This window comes from Haliotis asinina, chromosome 8 (assembly GCF_037392515.1).
Source record: "Haliotis asinina isolate JCU_RB_2024 chromosome 8, JCU_Hal_asi_v2, whole genome shotgun sequence".
Lineage (NCBI taxonomy): Eukaryota > Metazoa > Mollusca > Gastropoda > Lepetellida > Haliotidae > Haliotis > Haliotis asinina.
Window position 1 is genome coordinate 27,747,819 of NC_090287.1, and position 23,294 is coordinate 27,771,112.

The 23,294-nt window shown below is 35.9% G+C and overlaps 1 protein-coding gene across 11 annotated transcripts in view; it reads left to right on the top strand.

Annotated features, from left to right (window-relative positions):
- The window catches only part of LOC137293506 (echinoderm microtubule-associated protein-like 1), an 81,674-nt gene that overhangs the window by 3,364 nt on the left and 55,016 nt on the right, over positions 1-23,294 (top strand). For 6 of the 11 annotated variants that reach the window (XM_067824086.1, XM_067824090.1, XM_067824089.1 and 3 more), the window contains exon 1: positions 8,199-8,423. The exons of 3 other annotated variants lie outside the window; for them this stretch is intronic. In XM_067824086.1, coding sequence (XP_067680187.1) covers positions 8,324-8,423 — 100 coding nt within the window. In that variant the 5' untranslated portion in view covers positions 8,199-8,323. Of the gene's footprint in view, positions 1-8,197; positions 8,424-16,216; positions 16,417-23,294 lie in introns of those variants that run through there. 2 more of the 11 variants (XM_067824091.1, XM_067824099.1) reach the window with 2 other exon arrangements.

Sequence of the window (23,294 nt, forward strand, 5' to 3'; positions counted from 1 at the left end):
TAGCACTAAGACTGCCTTAAGTCTATGTTAAGGTATGGGAGTTGAGGTAACCTTAGCACTAAGACTACCTTACGTCTATGTTAAGGTATGGGAGTTGAGGTAACCTTAGCACCAAGATTGCTTTGTACAGCAGCTCCCAGGACTTATCAGTAGGATTAATTTATTTTTTTTGAGAAGTCGTCACAAGTTATTCACTCAAATATTAAAAGGTGCATGGTAATATTGACACTTGTTGGTTACAGCCTGTGTCATGTTTGTGTTTTGTTAATGTTCTGAAAGAGAAATACTTTGCCAACACACTTGCGTTTTACTTACCAGGACCCAAGGTCCTTGTGTGCTAATGGCTTTATACATTGTCATCATGATGTGAACATCATATCAACTCGCTGCAGACCAAAGGGATGAGCTGGTTTGAAACTGTGAAACATCTTGAACATGTTGAAATGTCTTCTCTCCAGGTACTACAACAAGATGTAGGAATTTGAACATTAATATCATGTGCAGCAACCATATTTGCTACAGATCTACTTCTGTTGTTATAAACTGGTGGAAATGATAAATTTTGAAAATCATTAACAAAATCACAAGGCCATGAAAGCTATAATATTCCACATATAAGTGGGATCATGTGACCTGGTGACATAGATTCAAGACATGGATTTGACAAATGTAAATTTTGCATGATTTGATAAACTGAAAGAGATATTAATGATGTAATTGTTTAAGGATCATCTTCTCAGAAATAAGACAGCCTTGAGATGTGATACTTTGGTTGGATATGTAGCATTCCGGTAAAGGATTAAACATTTTCTAAACTAATGTGATTAAGTGATAAAACTTATGTCACACATAATCTGTAAACATTTCATGTGAGCATGATAACATGTACTCAGGTTTGGCAATTATGGAAGAACATGCGACAGTTTTGTGAATTTTTGTTTCTATGATAATACTTTTATTTTAAGTATGATCCAGTCTAAATACTCTTCTTTGATAGACAATAAGGAATGAATAGCAAATCTGAAGATCTCATTTAATATGCACAGAAACAGTAGACTATTTGTGGTGGCACTGAAGCATAGATTGATGATATCTGAAGATTTTGTAGTTTTAAACAAATGATACATTTGTCTCATACAGATGATTATGAGATACTTAGTGACATCTTATAAATAGTTTTTATTAGTTTTGCATGGCATAATGCACAACTGCACATTTATTTGCTGTATATTTTGCACTTCTCAAATTACACATCTATTGTAGCAGTACTGTTTAGGGTACCTGTGAAGATCAGAGTTAGAATCTGTCTTCAGCAATCCATGCTTCTTGTAAAAGACGACTAAAAGGTTTGGTCAGACTCACTGACTTGGTTGAGACATAATATCACAACCATGTAGATTGACACTTACGACAATGATCATTGGATTGTCTAGTTCAGACTTGATTATATACAGACTGCTGCCATATAGTGGAAATAGTGCAGCGATAAACAACCATCCAACCAAGTGTTTTAAGTCGGCTACTGAAATATTAATACATGTTACATGTTTTCTCTATGATACTGTATTGATGCTTAAAAGAAGGACATTGATACAAATAGTTGACTTGCTAATCTTAAGCAGGAATAAGCCAGTTAACAATATAATAATCAACATTCTGCAACACCAAAGTGAAAATGGCTGTGTACGTGTACAATACGTTTGGTAACACTGTGGTAATAGAAAATATTGACATTTAAAATCTATGTACTAACTGTACTAGAAAATATTGACATTTAAAATCTATATACTAACTGTAATAGAAAATATTGACATTTGAAATCTATATACCAACTGTCACAATAGATTTCACTAGTGTCTGCATCAGTGCTTACTTTTCCAGTCAGTAACAACAGTAGTAATGAGGAATGTATGTTCTGATAGTAGCCCCTCTTTGAGGACCTGCACAACCTCAACAGTTGTGTAAAGGGAGCTAACTATGGTTGCCTAAGATCAATCTTGTGCAGGCTATGAAGAGTATCTAATACAGCAAAATGTACACCTAGTTTCTGTTCAGAGAAATATCAGTTTCAAATTATTGTGCGAAATCTAAAATTCAGATTGACAGATGTACAGTGTGTGCTCAAACAACATTGAGTTAATTTCCATTTTACAACAGACCACAGTTTGCTCACTGCTGAAATGAATTCCATTATAAACATCATCAGTGTTAACGAATGGTGTTTCACAGTAACAGGACATTGGGTCCTGTAAGTTTCAGATGTCTGCCTGACCCACTGAAAATTCACAGGACCCACAGAATAAAATTTAACACACATTATCAGATTTAACATTTCTCATTATTAGCTTTGAAATTATTAACATTATATATTGACAAACATTATAAACATAAATTTAGAAACAGTGAACAAGTGTCACATGCCACAAATAACAACTTCAGACAAAGTTGTTGTGACATATTCAGTCAGACACTGGAGCCAGCAGGTTGGGGACTTCTGTCTGACCTTTGGCAAATCTGCCGGATTTGTCAGAGGGTCAGACACTATTCGTGAACACTGCATCATTAAATAATGATTGTAATGTATTACATCATCAGTGTATTATCAGTATATATTTGGACACTGACAGTATTGTTATGATGAAGATGTTTATCTATACTACATAAAGAAAGCGTACATATTACTATTAGAATAGGTTTAAGTGGTAGATCTTTATATGTCATTCATATGGTAGGTGAGATTTTATAAAACATTGACAGTGCTTCATTATTTTTAATGCTTCTGAAGTATGTTTTCGCACATTTGTTTTGAAGAGTACGTATTGGAGCAAAATATTCTTTAAGTTTCTGTTTGGAGGTATGCTGTGTTTACATGTAGACTGTAGAAAGCAACAACAAAAAGCTGTGGTCACTGTTATGTGTCACGAGACGTTGTTGCACTGGCTTGAGGTGAATGAGGTTGAAGATTATTGCACTTCTTTAGCTACATGCATGTGTTTGTGAGCAAATAGATCATAGATGCCTGCACTAGTCTGGACTAATTCCTGTTATAGACAGCAAGCCTACAGAGCTTTAACATGGATACACCACTTTGACACAGTGTTATGACTTCAAACCAACCAGTCATCAGAGCTCCAGATAAGATGCTTTTGGCATATTTACTCAGTACAAATCACATTTACTCAAATAATTGCAAATCTGGGTGTACCAAAATGCATAAGAATCACTTGAAACACAATAGGTCTATAATACCTTGCATACATTACTCAATTAACTAAATTGCCTTCTGTATATGATTCGTCGTGGTGCCATAACTCTACAACAGCATTGGCTAATGATAGGCGATGCCAATATATGCATATACGATTATAGCCATAGCCGCTCTCCAGGATTTACTCTAATAGTCACATGAACTCCATGTTGAGTATTTAGAAATGGTTGTCAAACACAAGATTAAACACAAGATTAATTGCAATTGCATAACCATTATTAGTTGTTACCGCCAGTAGCAAGTGTATGCATCTTCTATATTGTTCTTTTTTTGAAAAAGATCATTAAGGTTTATCTATAAATTCAAAAGCGAAAAGGTCAAACCTCATGTTGCATTGGGAAAAGGAAAAACAATGACATGGAAGTTCTCTGATGTGACTTTAATTATTCAATGAGGAAGGAACATTAGATTTACGATAGCAGTAATTAAAGGTTGGAGAGCATTGTGACTATGGCAGTGATCAACCAGTATTGCACATACAATTGAGATAAGGTCAAGGACCAAACGGTTCTTTTGCATGAGTATTACTGTAGTAAATCGGTCATGTCAGAGTATTGCAGCATTGAAAAACCAAGTGGTCCTTATGTGTTTTGAGTAGTACAGTAATATTATATTTACATGTGTGTACATATCTACTGAGATTAAATAATCATTTTATGATTAAGAAATACAGTTCGCTCTAAGCCATGTGTAGTTACAGCATGTGGATGCTTACATTGCAGCTGATATAATGCAGAAAGTGTACTTTATTGTCTGATAAGTTATAGTTTACACCCTTTATCTTTTAACAAAACAATGGTGAATTATATGGAAAGCTTTGACTTTTATTTTATGAAATATACATGATTGTTCTTTATGAGTGCTGTTGTTATGAATGGCTGTAAAATTTAGTGTAATCATCAGTACTAGGTATCCATCATGTTTTGAATAAAAAATAATCCATACAGATGATACGTTTCTAATGACCTAACGGAAAGTATGAATTTAAGTCAAACTTATGCAAGGGAACCACGTAAAAGTGTTTGATGATAGTGTTAAGAATGTACATTGTGTGTGATGTTGACGTGACCCACTGGATGCAGGACTCTGATCTATGTAGTTTGGAGAAGAGCGTGTTTGTTTATTTGCATCCTCTAAAACTTAGTTAATCCTCCAACTGGTATGTTTATCTGCGCCATTGATCAGCACACAGAGAGCTTCTTGGATCAGTGTTAGCTTTTGCTTGGTGGAACAATGTTCATTCAACATGACGAAGACAAACTGGGAATTGAACCCACTGTGTTACTGGGGGTTTGAAATGTTAATTACATGAAGGAGAAGTATTTCAAATGTATACCACATTCCTTGAAAGCAGAAATATTATATTTAGCGTAAAGAATGTATTCCATGCAGAGTCTATTTAAAAATTCTATTATTTTGTTGTGACAGTGGTTTACTTTTACCTCTTGAAGGAATATTCTATCACATTCTATGACAGAATAGTACAAAATTTCATACTTTATCAGGGGCATACACACCCTCCTTCTACCCTGTAACTGCCCCACACACTAAATTTTCCCTGATGGGCATAACCTTTAATATTATGGTTTATGTGCACCCCCCTTCTCCAAAATGCTGATCTGTCCCTGCCTTCTTAATGTCTATTTTAAACACCATTTTCATGAAGTTCTGCTCTTAGATACACAATTCAATATTTTAAACCACAAACATGAAGGAACAGAAGCACTTTCCTACATCTATTTCCTCTTGTAAAACTTCAATGACAGGTAATTCATATTTATTTGATACCTCTGACTGACCAATCAGAGTCAAGTCTGAGTATGAACTTAGAGGTGTCATCCATATCTCACTGCTATATAATATTCATTATATCAACAGCTGTTGTGTACATCTTCTCTCCAGTTCCTTTGACGTGACAGTCATCTTTAAGACTGTGAATAAACTGGTGGTAATAGAGGCACGTATATTGGAGCTGCAGAGTCAATACGTTAAGAATATGGTATCTCAAGTGGTGGCTCACAACTTTCAGATACGAGAGGGTCATGCCAGTAAAATTTTTAAAAAATATGATGTTGTCCCTGGTAATAATTTAAGGTCAAACCTGTGTGGCATTTTTTGTCGAGGAAGTCCAGCGATATCTGTGACTGCCTTCAGGACAAAATGTCACCAGCCTTGAACTCCCAAATTTCTCTTGTTTTATAACCGGTAGTTGATTTATCAGCGCAATAGTGGAAAACCAACCTAAAGGCTTGAGACTTATGTTTATCAATGTGATACAACTGAATAAAGTAATGATTAATTCTAAGACAGCTGTTCAGACAGCTGTTTTCCTTCCTTTGCTATTTACATCATGAGAAGAGTGTTCACATCTGAAGCTGTAATTCTTGCAAACCAGCCACACAGACCTGTTTGAAATGTGCATAGTCCATACATCATTTAGGTAGTGACACTGTCGATGGATGTGTACATTATTGAACAATTGGTCTATTAAAATTTCCTTCTATTTTTCACTATAGTATGGCAAACAATAGTAGGATGATAAATTGTTACATCTAGTTCACATGAATGTTATAATCACTGGACACCTGTTCATGTTCAGTAGAATGTACTCGGGAGGTTCTCTTGAAGTTAAACATTGTTTTCTAATGCATAGTCCCCTATAACTGATAATAGTATGTCATATTTCATCTGATCTTTTTACTTGGACCATCATCAAGTAATCTGAAGTTTCATTCAGATTTTGCACTTTAATACTAATCTTTTCCATACAGTGGTTTGTTTTGTTTAAGAATTTTTAAAAAGAAAAAACGATAAGGAGTGAAGAAAAAGAGGCGAGTCAAACATGAAATATCACACACAACAACCACCCTGTAAACAGGCAAGTTCACAACATCAAACCTGGAAATATTGGCCTTCTTTTTTATCACTTAAATTCTGTTTGTTTCATGTTGAAATGCACAACCTACATTTTATATGGCAACATTTACTTCATCAGCTAGCCTGACCACAGCCAGGGCAGAGGGAGACAAATACCTACCTTGAATAGCACCTTGTGATTTCCATCAAATCATTGAAGAAGTCACGGACATTGAAAGCACTTATGGTCTCAAACTTGAAGCATAGGGACATCGAACACAAATAAATATTCGGAGAGGGCAATTCAATTGTTTGGGTTTCAATAGGTTTTTTGAACAGGACCATTTCCTGCATAAGGTCAAAGCAATTTGAAATCATGGGGATCGTGACTGTGACATTATAAACCATGATGCTGTGTTCGGACTTCGTTATAAGGACAACATTGGGCTTCAGGGCATACTACAATATGACATAGGCTTGGTGGAAGGTATAAGGCTTGATGATTTGTTGTCATTTCTCAATATTTATGAGCTTAAAGATTTCAGCAGATATATTCCTTGAGCTTAATTGTTAAATGCAAGCATTATATAGGGAATGCTGCTTCTACTCATTTTTTTAACTGTGAGTCCATTATGGTAGATAAATATCCTATCGATGTCTTCATAGATTAGGAGTGTTCCCATAAATATTTTTTATTGATAAATATTGCCATTTGCTGTCATCAGATAGTGATCACAGAACTGTTTGTCATAGGCTGCATAGTTTTCCTGGACTTTCTTCTCATTTGATGAATTTAAATATACATGTATATACAGCTATAGCCATAACTAGCATCTTTGTTTTAGCTTAACTATAGTCTCTTTGCAGGGAAAACATATCAGTCAATTTCATTTCAAACAAAAAAATAAATCAAAGGAAGTGATAATAAGTTTGAGAATCCTCAATTTTACCTTGCCAACTGAACGTTTACTTCTCAGATCTTTGTTCAATTTGGGTTAAATGTTGTTTAACAAATTTTCATAGATTCAAATCGCTGTTATTGGTTTGAATTACAAGGGGGTAACATGGTACTTGGAATAGTGAAACAAATGCATCTGTGGTATGTGGTGAGCATTAACTTAGACCAACCCCACATGTTCTCACTGTTTCATTTAATGTGCATACCCTTTGTAATACAAACCAGTAATAGTGATTTGGAACTATGATCATTTGTTAAACAAGTTTTATTTGAAGTTGAATAAGATTCTGAGATATAAATGTTCATTTGGCACAGTAAATTCGAAGATTTGCAATCTTAATTTCACTTTGTTTGATTTACTTTCTTGTTTAAAAGATTCATCATTACATTTTTACTGCAAACAGACTATAGGAATGCTAAAACCATTACAACAGCATTTGTCAGCAAATATATGTAAGTTTAGATAGAAGTATATATATCATGTAAACAGGAACACAGGAAACATCAGACTAATTAATGTCAGATAAACTCCTTTCTAGTGATAAGTTAATGTTGACATTTGCTACTGTTTATATGCAGTTATGTGATTCCTGTGCAATATTTGATATGCAGCATTGCATCATCATGCCTCATCCATCAACATCGCCAGTCACCTGTCATATCTACATTTGAATATAAGAACATTATATTTAGCCTAAAGCACATTTTCATTATGCATTTTAAGAGTGATTTTGTTACGGGGTGCATGATGCATGTGTGTTTAAAAACAAATAATGTATTCACTCATTCATTGTTTTGACTTTAGAGAAACTGGTTTATATTACCAAAATGTTATTTTACAACTATAATGCAAATCTTAAAAAATACGTCATGCAAGGGATGTTTTCCTATGTGTGAAAAATAGAGAGCAGCATCATTTAAGTCCATCCTAAGGCAATGTCCTAATAAAAATAAGAGAGACACATAAAAATTGATACTCAAATACAAGTCTGTTGCTGAAAGCAAGGACCCTGAGTTTTTCCACATTTTATACATGTTATAATGAGGGAACCCAAACAGCAATAAGCCCATCACCTGCCTGAGGGCAGGGTAAGAGTTATCTCCCCTTGACTCAGCTTACCATAGTTGAATGGAGAGAGAGGTTGTATTGATTGAGGTCTGTGTGATGATTTGCCCGCCACATCTGTGATTATTGATCTTGTTCGGGAGGAAGTGCATGTTGAACTGAGGTACATACACCCATGCTGCCGGTGGTGGAACTCGAGGTCGAGTCGCTGTCACCATCCGGAGAGCGATTTAATGGTTTTGGTAGTGATACAGCCAGTATGGACCATGTACTAGGTAAGTATTGATGTTTGGAATGCAACAGTTGCACCTGCAGTTTCAGTCGCTTTCATAAACAGGCAACAGGAGGACTGAGTTATTATGCTAAGACGATGATTATGTTGAAAGTGGAATGTGTTTAGCTTTGACGAAGCTGTAGTTTAGTTGTATGTGTTGTAATTAACACCTGTCAGTGCCTCATCATTACATACACATGAGAAGAAGATGTCTCTATTCAAAAGCCTAGTAAAGCGTACCATGAGCAGAGATCGTTTGGATTATTCTGACCTTCCACCAGTGATTGAACAAGACAGAAAATCTTCAGGCATGTACATTTGTTTATGTTATAAAGATTCCTTTGTCCTACTGTGTTATTATGGTACTTTATCCTACTGCTGAATATTTGCTGAAGACATCGGTACTGAAGGTGTTTCCGCCAGTATTGTTGTCAGTCTAATTCAGAAACAGGTGTGTGTGTTTAGTGAGATGTTTATGGCATATAAGGCTCAATAGAAGGAAAGTATACTGTAAATTTATGCAAGTTTTAAACCTCATAAAATTGATTTGGAGCTGGAGCTAGTTTAGATAGCTGTTTTCGGGTTCAACTTAATTTGAAAACATGTTACACAGGATTTTCTTGAAACATCAGAAGATGTAAATAGTTTGACAACATCAAGATTTTTAAAGGAATGCATGGTGTACATTAAAGAAATGTTACTGTTAAAAGAACAACATCTTTGTGATATTTGTTCTGTAAGTTTCTCTCTCACCAGTTTTGTATGTTACATCCTACCAACGTGGCTGGCCTGAGCATGGAAAGTCCTGGCTGCGTACAATATACTGTTATGGCTGTGGTATCCTGCTAACTAAATACAGAACTTACTAACTAGATGCAGAGCATTAATACATCAAGGTCTAAAATATGTCAGCTTGTTTTTGACAGCTGTCACTCAACACACTATTCATTCAGCTGCACAGAACATACTTTCACTCTACAACAAACACACAAGATGTTGATTTCAGTTGCTGTATCAAAAGAAAGATGAACATTATGCCCTTTGACAGAATCTTTGCAAAATTATGAAATCTAGGTACAAAGTGTTACCAACTACTTATATAGCTACATGATTCAGTTTGAACTGATGCTATAAATGTAATTTTCATTGTTAAGCATTATAGAGGGAATTTGAATCGTATAGTAACTATTGAATTATGTTTACAGCTTGTTGAAGATTATACAGTAGGCAGAGATTACAGTTTTTCCTTCATGCATGTTGAACACATTGTAAGTGATTAATGTGACAAAAATTATTGTGTTGTGCATTTGGGATAAATGGTTTAATGCACTGGTTGGCGATGTCATTATATTGAGATAGGTCTGTGAGGTTAAACTTGACAAACATGTCAGCTCATTTTTAAGTAATGTGTCACCTTATGCACGGACATTTTGAAAACCCATTAAATACGCCCAATAGCAAGGTATATTACCGCTCACAGCAGATACATTCATAGACATTCTCAGTGGCCTTTGAATACCACCTGGAACGTGTCTGTTAACCATGAGATGAAAATGACCACTTGACCGATCTACAGATGTAGTACTTCTAGATGTGTTTAGCTGTGTGTAGCTCTCAGTAGTGTTTGAGGGCAAGACTTACTGAAGCTGGTTTGGTGCCTTAATTTATGTGAACTCCCTTTATACCTGGTGTAATTTTACAGTAGAGACCAAGTGAAAGAATATGGTCAATACTGCTACAGATTTGTTTTAACTTTTATGTGAGCCTTTAAATTTGACCCAGGTTTAATTATTATGTTAGTAATTTGATGTAATGCAATGATAACCAGCCAAAGGTTTATTTTGTGAGTGTCTTTTGAATAATGAACATGAGAAAATATTGAAAACAAAATAATAATTCCATCCAGTACAAAAACACCTGTCTTTTTATTGTGTTATGCACACCTTTTTGGAGGTAATTGGATATCTGCGATTAACTTTGACAAAGTTTCGAGACATTCTGACAGGAAGTGAAATCTCTTGATCTGTGCATGCCCCTAGACAAGGGATTAGTATAGTGTGTGAAATCCTTCAGTTTCTTAGGAGGCATTACTGAAATGTCAAAAACCATGTTGGAATGTTGTTAAAAAGTGGATTATTTTTGGTTTGGGATCATTGACTCACTAAAGATGGCAAGTGTTAGTGGGAAAATGATGACAAGATGTTGGGAGCTGGGGGGATGTTGAAAACAATGATGGGGTAATTTGAGCAATTTGTCCCACCTGCGAGGGGGGCTGGGTCCCATTAATGAGGGTATGTTTCAATGGGTATGTGTCACATTACCTGCAGGGAACCAGGGCCCTTTGATCTTGTGTCAGGTAAACCAGATGGGAGAGATTTTAGAATCACCCATGCACACAGTTTGACTACCATTAGTGTGATTTGTGGAGGCAGGAGACATTTGTAGCATGTATGTATGTATGTATGTCAGTGTTAGACATTTGATTGCAGGTGGCAGTCTGGTCGAGAATATATAATTGTAGTATCGAAGGTATATTTGTCTGTTGTATCCTGAAAGCATTTAAACGCCTCTTAATAACCTCTTGAAACAGAGTATCAAAAGATCAATTAATTGTTGAAAATTTTTGTTATAACATATCATTGTTCTGCCGACACAGAAAGTGATAATTGCATGATCATGATATCTTGGCCAGACAATCCCCTGATTAATATCTTGAGCACTGATTAATGTAATTGGGATATGATGAACTACATAACCAAGTCTGTGAGCCAGACCAGCAATTCCTGTTACATGCCTCTTATGACAAACTGGTTGTTAAATTCAGGGTTCTGTTTCACAAAGCTTTCAAAGCTAAGATGTCGTAATTTTTCTTGTAGCCTCCATAGCTCCTGTGTCACACTATAGGAGGCACAATGGCTTCGAGAAAACTTACAAGATCTTAGGCTTATGAGAGTTTTGTGAAACGGGCCCCTGGTCCCACTGATATCATCACCAGTGATCATGATGCTGATTTAATCTAAATACTGACTGGAAAAATATTGTTTCTAAATCATGATGGATAAGGATAAGGGTAATGATAACAATGCTGATGAGAATGACAAAGGAAACGATGATGATGAAACAACCATGATGGTGATGCTAAACATGACGATGATAATGATGATGACAAAATTGGAGACGAGTATGATAACAATGGTGATGATGACAATGACAACAGTGTTGGTGATGTTGATGACAGTAAAATGTGGTCACAACAATATGACCCAGTTTGTTATTGTCAGACCATCATGCTCTTCTCATTAAGCATGCAGTGTAAACCTGATTGTTTGTTCCAACCTGGTTCTCTGGCAAACTGTCACTTGTCTCATTGAATACATTGTAATTAAAGTCACTAGAGTAAATATAGCCACTTACATCACTTAACTGTTCAAAACAAGATTTTGCAAAATATTTCATACAGTTTCAAGATACTGTTGACATATTGTTAAACAGTTGGGTAACTTTGAAAAGATTATTGTCATGAGTACAATAGATGATAATTCTCTTTGAAAATTGGCAAATCCTTAACAATTTTTGCACCAAAACACAGCTGTTCACATGCATGATATTTGCACAGGATTTTCAACAGTTTGTGCAGTTCATCTTAATACGGTTTGCAGTTGGTTTTCCCAAGCTAGTGAAAAGAATTCATCTTCGATATAATTGAATGTATGTAACATGTAGCGAGTGCTCTAAGTAAGTCTAAAATATTGATGGGTAGTTAATTGTATAATATTCATTGGTTATATTATCTGTACACCACTGACAAATATGTGCATGTAATGTGCAGTGGTTCAGATTTGGAGATAGCAAGCACCAATAGCTGACATTAACCCATTCCTGGTCTCAGCTGCCCTAGTGATGTAGGAGAAATATTGTTCGAAGCTAAGTAACACATAACACAGTGGTCAATCTCATATATCATGATATGGAATACTTCCCATGACTTTACGTGGATTACACTTTGATGAAAATGTCTGATAGAGTATTGGAGCAAGCTGTTTATTCCATTAGCTGGCAGTTAAAAGATATGTCTCACATATGTGGAGGCATTGCTATATGAAGCTGATAATCAGTGTATCATTGTTGATGCAGAGGTTGGGCAGGAATGTATATGTGAGATTGGATCCACAAGCAAAGGAGCAATTTCATGATCAAGAGACATTTTACAAGACTTTTCGGATGACATTATGGCAATCTGTTTCACAATTCTTATGATATCTGTTCGAATATAGAGGTATTGCTTCATGTATGGTCAGTGAGCTTAGTATTCGACTTGAGTGTTGTAGACCTATGTGTTGTTCAAATGTAGAGGTATTGGTACAGTTACTATTAGAATGTTGGCAGTAGTAAACCTGTATTTAAACATGTAGGTTTACTGTGTAGCAGTATCCCTACAGATACTGTTGGAATGTAGCAGTATTTGACTGTAGTGACTCTATGAGTTCAAGTGTAGAGATATTGCTGTGGTTACTATAGGAATGTAGCTGTATTATGAAGATATGACTGCAATAAACCTATGCCTTCAAATGTGTAGTTATTGCTACAGCCACTGTGGATTGTAGGCAGTGTTTGACTGTAGTATAGCTATGCATTCAAATTTAGAGGTATCGTTACATCTACTATTGGAATGTACAGTGTTCCCAGAAATTATTGAGAAAATCTTTGTTTTTTTTCTAATGATGCTAAGATTGGAAAAAGGGCTTTCACTATGCACTAAGCATACTAAATAAGGGAGACAACTCTTGAAGGCTTAGAAGGCAGCTCATTACGTCAAGAGTTATCTCCCTTGTCTGAGCAGACGGCTTCCTGTGTTGACATGGCAGAATTTACAGCAAGAGAGAAAAGAATGCTCATTCTAGATGATTTTGAAAGGGGTGAGGCTGATGCTAAAGTGTTAGCTTGTAGACATGGTATTCCTCTGTCTACAGTATACAGAACTTTGAAGAATATTCAAACAGGAACCGGGATAGAGCACAAAGCAGGGGGAGGTCGGCCTAGGAAATTCAGTGTTGTGGATCGCCGAAGACTTGGGCAGATTGTGAGTAGGGGCAAATTGAAAAGTGTTGAGAACATCAGAAATGAAATGATTAGCAGAGGAAGTCCTCAGGTATGCAATGAAACAGTTAGGCAGGAATTACAGAGACTTAATTGGGTGAAAAAACGTGGAATTCCCTCGCCGTTGATGAAAGATGCACAAAAGGAAAAACGTTTAAACTGGTGTCGGGCTCATGAAAATCAAGATTGGGATAATGTTTTCTTTTCGGATGAAAGTTCTGTTTGGCTTTTCCCTAATTGTATGAAAATTTGGACCAAAGATACTGTCAAACCTATCTACCAGCGACCAAAACATAGCCCCAAGTTTCACATGTGGGGTGGCATATCGGCTCGCGGTGTGACGCCATTGTGTGTTTTCACGGGAAACTTGACAAAAGAAAGATACGTTGACATTCTAAATGGTCACCTTCTTCCGACAGCACAAACATTGTATGAAGATGATTGGATTTTCCAGCATGATAATGACCCAAAACACACTGCGCGCTACACAAAACAGTGGTTGTCGGGCGAAAATGTTCAAGTTTTAGACTGGCCCAGTTACAGCCCAGACCTAAATCCAATTGAGAATGTGTGGGGAGTCATGAAGGACAGAATAAACCAAAAGGGACTGAGAAATATTGAAGATATGAAGGCCGAGGTGGTCCAATATTACGATACCCTGTCACACGATTACCTACAAACTTTGATGGGTAGTGTGCCTAGGCGTATTCAGGCATGCATTGCTGAGCGAGGAGGTCTTACAAAGTACTAAAACAAGACTGAGACTGTAAAAAGATGATGTTTTAACATGTTTATGTAAGTAAAACGCCAGAAGTTAATAAACGTAATGAGTTACATGACGCAACATGATTCTCAATAATTTCTGGGAATACTATAGCAGTATTATAATAGTAAACATGATGCATGTGTAGTAAACATATGCATTCAGATGTAGGGCTATTAATTGGTACAGTTGGTATGGACATACAGCCAGTATTTAGCTGTAGTACTCCTGTAGTAAACATAGGTTTAGTATTGGATTACTATGCAGAGATGTTGCCACAGTTACTATTGGAATATAGCCAATATTTGACTCTAGGATACCTATGTGCTCAAAATGTAGAGGTGTCAATACAGTTACAGTATTTGACTGTAGTATCCCAATGTCTTCAAATGTTGAGGTTTCGCTACAGTTACTAATGGAATATAGCAGTATTTGACCGCAGTATATCTATGTGCTCAAATGTAGAGATACTGCTGCAGTTACTATTGTAATGTAGCCAGTATTTGACTGTAGAATAGCTATGCTTTCAAGTGGAGAGGTACTGCTACAGTAACTAATGGAATACAGCTAATATTTGATTGTAGAGTAGGTAGCTATGTGCTCAAAATGTGTAGGTATTGCTACAGTTAAAGTTGGCATGTAGCCAGTATTTGACTGTGGAATAGCTATGTTTTCAAATGTAGAAGTGTTGCTACAGTAACAGTTGGAATGTAGCTGGTGTTAGACCCGACTGTAAAGAACATCACAGCATGTTCATGTCTTGTCACAGCTGTAGTTAGGATGTAAATATTGTTAAATATGAAATTAATGCATGTGAGAAACATAAAAATATCTTCAGTTAGGCAGTTTTTAGACTTAAGTGTAGTGTGATAGTTTCTGTTACCAGTGTAAAGATATCAGACACATTGATATTCATCTGGCAACTAATACCAGCTGTAGCATATTTTGCATAATGCAGTGCTATGTATGGTAATTAATCAATAAGTATTTCGCATTGAGGGACATGTTGCACCTTTATAATGCACGTTTCAGGAACACAGACACTGTGTGACCTTGACCTTGGCAAATATCAATTTTTCAGGGGTTCTCTTGCATAGGTATAGCAATCATGTCATTTGAAACACTTGTCACATGCAAGCATGAAAATCAAGTTAGGTCCAAAGTTAAATGTATTTGGGTGTGGTAACTTTTGAATATTAAAGTACTTGTAGTCTTCTTAGCTTTCATGATTCACATACATTCATCAAAAGTGGGCATTAAAAAGACACTGTTTCAGTATTTGCTGTGAATCTTAGTATTTCTTTCTATATTGTGTATTCAGTTTATTTGTTGTTAAATACCTTAATCTGTCATTATTTCATATGGAATATGTATTTGACTGTTTTAGTTAGTAGCTGTAGAATAAATTTACTTCAAATAGTTGAATTATCTATCATAATGGAAAAACAACATAGCTAATATCGATCCAGAATAAATTTACATTCAGTTATGTTGAAGTAGAGAACAAATTTAAACGCTCAAATTCCTATTGAAAATTTGGTTTACACCTCTTGTTTCATTTTGATTTTATGCCTCTATAATTTTATATCATAAGTTTAAATGAATAATTGCAAGACTTACAAATTGTTTCTACACTGACTTGTCAGGTTCAAAAATAAAATCTGGTCTTTTCAGAATTTGTTTAAAAAGGTTTCAGCTGTGAAATCTGTCTTTTATAACTGACATTTTGTAATATGTGAATATTGTAAGGTGATATCAGTGCCTGAAGACATAACATCTGTTATTGTTCGTTGATAGGTAAGCTCTTGTAACCCAAGCAATAACTGACATTATTCAGATAAGATTACAAGTTTTCCATTTGGAGATAACCTGTGCCCTTGTGTGAACTCAAGTACCTTACATGTCTGTATCTGTGTGCTCAAACAATTGGTAGCGGACAGTGTAGGGAGTGTTCAACAATGTACATACATGTCAGTACACCTATGCAATAAGTAGCAAGCAGTGTGTGGAGTTTATGGTGACATGCAGCTTTTGTTTTCAATTCTGGAAACTTTCATGATTGGATATCACCAAACTTGAATGATGTACCCATCCCGTATCCCTCGAAAACAGTTTGACGATCACGATGGATTAGGTAAGAATTAGTGTTATCTGTGGTCTTGATTTCAAAGGGTATCATATATTTCTCACAGTGATCATCATTATCGCATAGTTGCTTGGCTGTATACAGTGTGTCCAGCTATGCTGATATGTGTTATCTCATCATGACAATTTAGAAATGTTTGTTGTATAGCATGGGACATGATGCTGGAATTTATTGCAACTTGAGATACCTGACACACTTTTCTTTCGTAAAGAATGGAAATTGAATAAAAATGGTTTCCCCTTGTGTAATTTAAAAAAAAAAAAATATTGTTGATGAAACTGAAAGCAGTGACAGGCAGTTTAAACTGGTAAGTGAGTGAATGAGTTTAGTTTTATGCCACTTTCACCAATATTCTAGCTCTATGGTGGTGTCCTGTAAGTAATCGAGTCTGGACCAGACAATCCAGTGATCAAAAACAATTGGTATACAATGATATGTGTCAACCAAATCAACGAGACTGACCACTTGTTCCTCCTTGTCACCTTTTCACAACAAGCATGTGTTTACTGAAGATCAATTATAACCTGGATCTTCATGGGTCTAATGTTTTGAAATAAATGGTACTTGGTTTGTATGTTAAAGTAGTTACAAGAGGATCATGCTACATGGCATGGGTAACATTAAAGCTGATGTCTTGATAACAATGATGATGATGAAGACAATGATGATGATGATGGTGATGATGATGATGATGATGATGGTTGATGATGGTGACGATGATGATGATGATGATGATGATGATGATGATGATGATGATGATGATGATGATGATGATGACGATGATGATGATGATGATGGTTGTTTACCACTAGTCTGACATAATTTGTCCAGACTAAAGCTAGTGATAACAATGGTGTCTACACCTGATTCATACACAACATGGCAGACAGACAGGGTTGTGTTCGGTACAAAACTTCCTAGAGCTGCCAGTAAAGAATATTTAGAGATACACATTTACAAAAGGAAACTTAAGGATAAAATGAAAGTATAAATGATTACTAGAACTGATACATTCTATTACACTGATTAGCTTAAAATGTGTGTCAATATAGTTATTTCTGACTGTTTTTTTCAGTACCCAAATGTTTATAACATACCAGTGGGTCACGATGGTAGGAGACGATTCTGCATCACCATCTAGGTCAACCATTCTGGAAGATGGTTAATGTTAGCATGAAGTGATGATGGAAAGTAAGCATGGGTACACAGGAACACCTGTTGCTGAGTGTATATGACTCTCCCTTCTCAATCTGATGTTCAGTCAAGGATTGGGCTCAGGAGTCAGGTCTATCAATGTTCAATTACTTGAAGCAGCCTGACACTTGTTCCTGGGGATCAAAATGTTTCAGAGCCATAAACACTTGGCTCTACCACAAGGGTATCCTTGAAACTGAGTGAGTGAGTGAGTTAACGTTTATGGTGGTGATATACAAGAAGTACTGTATGAAACTCCCCAAATCATAGAGAACTTGGATCTTTTGCATGATAAATGAATTCTCTGAGCTACCCAAGTGTCCCAACTGAAGAAGAAAACCATCTTAAATATGGCATTGCATTCTACTGAAATATGATGGTTCACATGATTTTGATTGAAACCAACAGACTAGAAAACAAGGGCCTAAAATAACTTGGTTCCATTCTATTTTGCAACTGTCTGACTTCACCACAGATTGATGACGTGGAAGTAAAATGTTTGGCAAAAACACAGTTGTTATAATGGATAGTCTGCCATGCTGGCAGAGAAATGTCCAAATGTGTTGTGTTTCTCTATGTAGGTACAATACTTATCTACAGTCACAAGTGATAGTTTTCAGTAAGGAATAGGTTTACCAACTACTGACACTGACTGAGAGAACAGGTGTTTTGACCAGATTATTCCCAATTGTGACCATGACTGCTTGTATGTTTATCCTAAGAGTCATTCAAGTATTAATGTAGGTTTCACAACTTGAAAGAATTTATATCTATATTTTATTGAGAAAAGTAATATTTCATACATTGTAAGAGTAAGACATTAAATTCAAAATCTGGTGGAAATATAATTATTGACACCTTGAGTTACAGAATTTGCTCAAATTCATGTTTTTAAAATGCATCAGGATTGTAAGAATATATATTATCATTTCATTCAAATTCTTTTGATTTTTGTTTAAAATGTTATTGACAATTGTGTAGTATAAAGAAATATACATGTATATAATCCTGTGATACAGAGACAGTTTTGCCTAAGAAATAAAGCAGTTTACACAAATCTGTGATGTAAAGATAGTTGTGCTGCAAAATATTGGCATTTATGCAGTCCTGTGATGGAAAGATGCATTTCCTGCCCATTATTCAAAACCTGTTATTTATACTAAGAGACAGAAGCATGTTCATACTATCTGTAAAATATAGGCATTTATACAACCAATGGAAATGGAAAAATGTCTATAGTGTCATGGGATATGTCAATGTTGATAGCAATCTGTGGCATAAAGACACTTTTCCTGCCTCATTATTCAAAACCTGTTATTTATCCTGAGAGGTGGAAGCATGTTAAGCTGTTATCCATGTCAACTTGACCACTGTGCAGCATTGTCAACTTTAGCTTGGCATCCACGTTGACATCAAGGTAAATAGACACACAAAATGTTTACATCAAGGAGACGAGAAATATTCAGTGTTTACTTTTAGATCAGAGCAGGTCCTCAAAGAAATGGTTGTCTTCATTGTAACTTTTCGCCAGTAACAGATGCCTATTGTTCTGGGCGTTCTGCTACTTAACACTGGATTGGGCATGCAAATTTGCATTTCACTTTATATGTGGTCGAAAAATGTGAACTGACTTGTTCAAATTTTGAACAAGTGGAATTGTCACAATTACTTGGTGAATTTTTAAACAGATCAGATATTTTCTCATGTAACATTTGTCTAGCATGTTTGAATACATATGCAAATAATGTTTCATTAAACGGAAGTTTACTTCATCATGTCAGAACAAATCTGGATCTGTTTGGCTTCAAAATTTGAGTCATGTAACTAGCTAATTTATAATCTTCAGGATATTGAATTAAAGCATGCTTATGTACTTTAGCTTGTATAACTAATGCACAGATTCAAGCTTGTCCCCATAATTCTTTAAACATCCTGTTGCAAAAAATATGAACAGTTTCTTTCGTCTGGCATTCATTTTATGTCTATCTATATGTTGTAGAAAATTCATTTGTGAGAAAAAGATTCTATTGCTTTGTATGAAGTATCCTGCCATGTTATTGCAATAAGACTAGGCTATTAGATGAAACTTTGATAATAAATGTTCTATACATCACCCTAAGTAAATATTCACTTTTGTTGAAAGCACAATTGTGAAGTAATGGTGGTGGTTTTGGAATGTTTTTGAAAAAAACAGCAACAATTTTTAGCATTGTTTAGTCATTGCTTAGATTTAGTTTTATTTGTATCAAAATATTTTGTGTGATCTAGGCTGAAATGTGAAAAGTGTTTGTTGTCGTCTATCTGCCATTACTGCTATGTGAAGTTACCTCCCTTGCATTATCCAGCCCAGTACTTAGGTGTGGATATTTATACAATACCACAAACTCAAGAAATTGATTTTTGACCATAATGAAGTCAGATGAGGGTCTGTTTTCCTGTAACTAAAGCAACGTCTTTTTATCATTAGGAGAATTGCCAGCATTTTGAAAAGAATGCTGATTCATGAATAAGCAGTGTTGCGGGAGTTAGTGAGTGAATATTGCACAACATCAGCTGAAAGTTTGCTTATTGAACTCATTAGAACATATCTTCATGATTTCACTGTTTTAGAGTTTTATATTTATTTTGGCAGCAAGTTATTAATTTTCCAGTTGCATTTTTATCTGTTTTCATTTGAAAGAACTTCCAAATTTAATTTCACAATTTTTTTAGCTGACAGTTACTGGTGTAATTTTTCAACAATAATGTTAAGCACAATATCACAGAATATTTAAATACTTATCCCTGTAAATGGAATTGTAATCCTCCCTGGAGCCTCTTATTACTGTACATGTAAAATTGACACACACACAAAAACATTGATACTGATATCAAAGCGATCTCAGTATGGAATCGGTCTTACATCTGTATTACATTAACATTTTGGTAACATCAAGATTTCTTTGTGAAATGTTGCTCAGTGTGCATGTATTTCATTGTGATATGGTGGCCGAGACATTTCAGTTTCCCCAAATATGATGGTTTAGCTGTATTCGTCACATGTTCTGGAGGAGCTGTGCTATACCCTTTATGGATGTACTTTTTCTTTTGAGGCAGGGGACAGTCCCCAGAACAGGGATATCTCTATGGCTGTGGTTGTGCCTTGGGGGCCGGAGGCATCGAGTCACAGTGGTGGACACGCATTGTTTTTGTGCCACACTTCAGATGTAGAAGCATTAATGTAGAAACAAACTTTTGTTTGTTATTGTGGTGGACATGGCAAGAGTATTGATTTGTTGTGCAGGAAGACAATGCCCTTTGTCAAAGGGGAAGTAATGTAGGATTAGAAGTGAATTTTGGTTTTCTCTAGTCCAGAAAAATACCTTGCTGCCATTAGGTTAATGGTAAAAATTGTGATCTAATTTATTATATTTACTTAACAATATGCATACTTACAATACATACTTCTATCTGTCTGTCCATCCGTTTGTTCATCTGTCCATGCATAAATACTCACACACGTGCATACATGCATGTGTGTGAATAGCTGCTTGAACTAGTCTGGGTTCCTGTTCCTGTTATAGAACTTGCCCACTGAGATACCATGCTCAACATCTCAGAAACAGTATACTTACGCCAGGCCAACCAATCTTTGTTTTGTCCCTTAGCATTAGGCGCAGTAACAAATATGTCTGTATGCATGTTTTGCAGTCTAAGTAAACTTCGTCTCAGTGTATTTTGTTACACTCCACCACTGAGTCTAACAAAACCTAGTAGAAGGTCGCGTCAGGTAACCTTTGAGCAACCAATCACAGTCCAATCAAACACGAGACGGTTAAATAAATTTAACCAATCAGACAATGGCTACTATTTAGGGATCAGAGGGACTTTCAAAATATTCAGGTCAATGACACAGATCTCTCCACAAACAAAAATCAGCATATAACACAGTTATTTGACCTACAGTATATACGCTTTGGGGTTTCTGTTGACACGGTTACCATTAGCTAATATTTCCGCCAGACAACATCCTTGAATATTGTGAAAAACACTATTTTCAGTGACTGTTCACTCACCGTTGTCATGGCTGTACGTATGCCGTGTGCATCACCCGGAAGCGATCGTGCGCTAAATAACATTCAGAATCATTCGGGTACGAACCTTTTCGAGATAAAAAGTTCAAAAGGTATGTGCGAATGTGCACTTTCGCGATTTGGTAAGCTGTGTTCTGATTGGTCAATCTCAAAGGTTACCTGATGCAACCTCCCATAAGGTTTTGTTAGACTCAGTGGTGGAGTGTAACGAAAAGTGCTGAGGATAAGTTTACTTAGACTGGCATGTTTTGATATGGCTCTCAACTCATCAATCCTCCTCTCCACAAGCTAATGATCTAGTTGACCAAGCAGGTCTTATGTCAGATAATTTGAGTTTAAGTTTCTTTGACATCCTACTTAAGAATGTTTTGCTCATATGATGATGTGTATGCGTGTGTGTGTGTGTGTATGTGTGGCTGCTTGTACTCGCCCAGACTTAAGCTGGGTTAATAGTACTAGCTCACTGAGACACCTTGTTGCAGTTAACCATGAATATCCCACTCAGACACATTATTCTGACTCCGAACCAATCAGTTCCTGTTGCACCTATTAATGCAGAGGGCCAGGCAAGGACCAATTTGTACAAACTGAGTTGATTTCACTATTTTTTTCAAGTTTGCCTCACTGTTGGAATTGTGCTGAGGCGTCTGCCACTGGTTCACCATCGACCTAGTAGTCTCAGTACCATGATTCGTTGACAGAGTTGTGTTCTTCAACTATGCCAAGATCCATAGCTTGAGTGTTCAAGTCTCAGATGTTATTTCTTTGTATGCCAGAACCATCTTGAGTTGGCACACACCCAAGGCGTAATGATTTTGTGGTTAGATTCATTATTGATAGGATTTAAGATTTGAATATTCTGTTTTTATAGTCTTTAGCTCAATAAAGCTTAAAATAGAGACAAACTTTATTAATGAACAATTCTTTATTCAGGCAATGTAACAGTCTCTCCAACTTCTAAAAATGCTGCTTATGGAACTTGAACCTTAAAATAATGGATGTCATAATGATCAAAATGCGTACTTTGGAATGAATACAAGTATGAACTAAAATCATTTATCATTAATATATGTAAGTCGTGACATTATTTCAAGCACCTGCACGAGTTATGCAAACTTGTTGCATTGTCAGGTCACACTGACATGTTCAACTTCAGCTTAGGCACAGTATGACATTTATGATTTTTAAGTCATTGTGATAGGTGATAGCTGACAGCAATTCAGTTGTGCAGCAAATTATTCAGTTGTGGAGCAAATTGTAGTAGTAAATAGTTTGGATGGTGATTACTCATATAAACAGAATGTTCCCCTGAACATATTGTAAGGAAAAGATGTTGTTTAATTTGTGTGTCACAGTCAGAAATTCTGTGGTTTCATGAGTGCGTGTTGTGAAAGCTAATGCTTTGATACTGTGTTGCTATAATTCAGATGAGTCTGCTCGTCAGGAATGTGTAATTCTGTCAGTTTGTCTTTTGTCTCTGAAAGGAGCCAAATGACCTGGCTTTAATTTTCTTCAACACTTTCATTGAGAGGGACTCCAGTGGAAATTCATCCACAAATTAGTAAGCAGAGAATGCACTATCCGCTTGGCTCAACCATG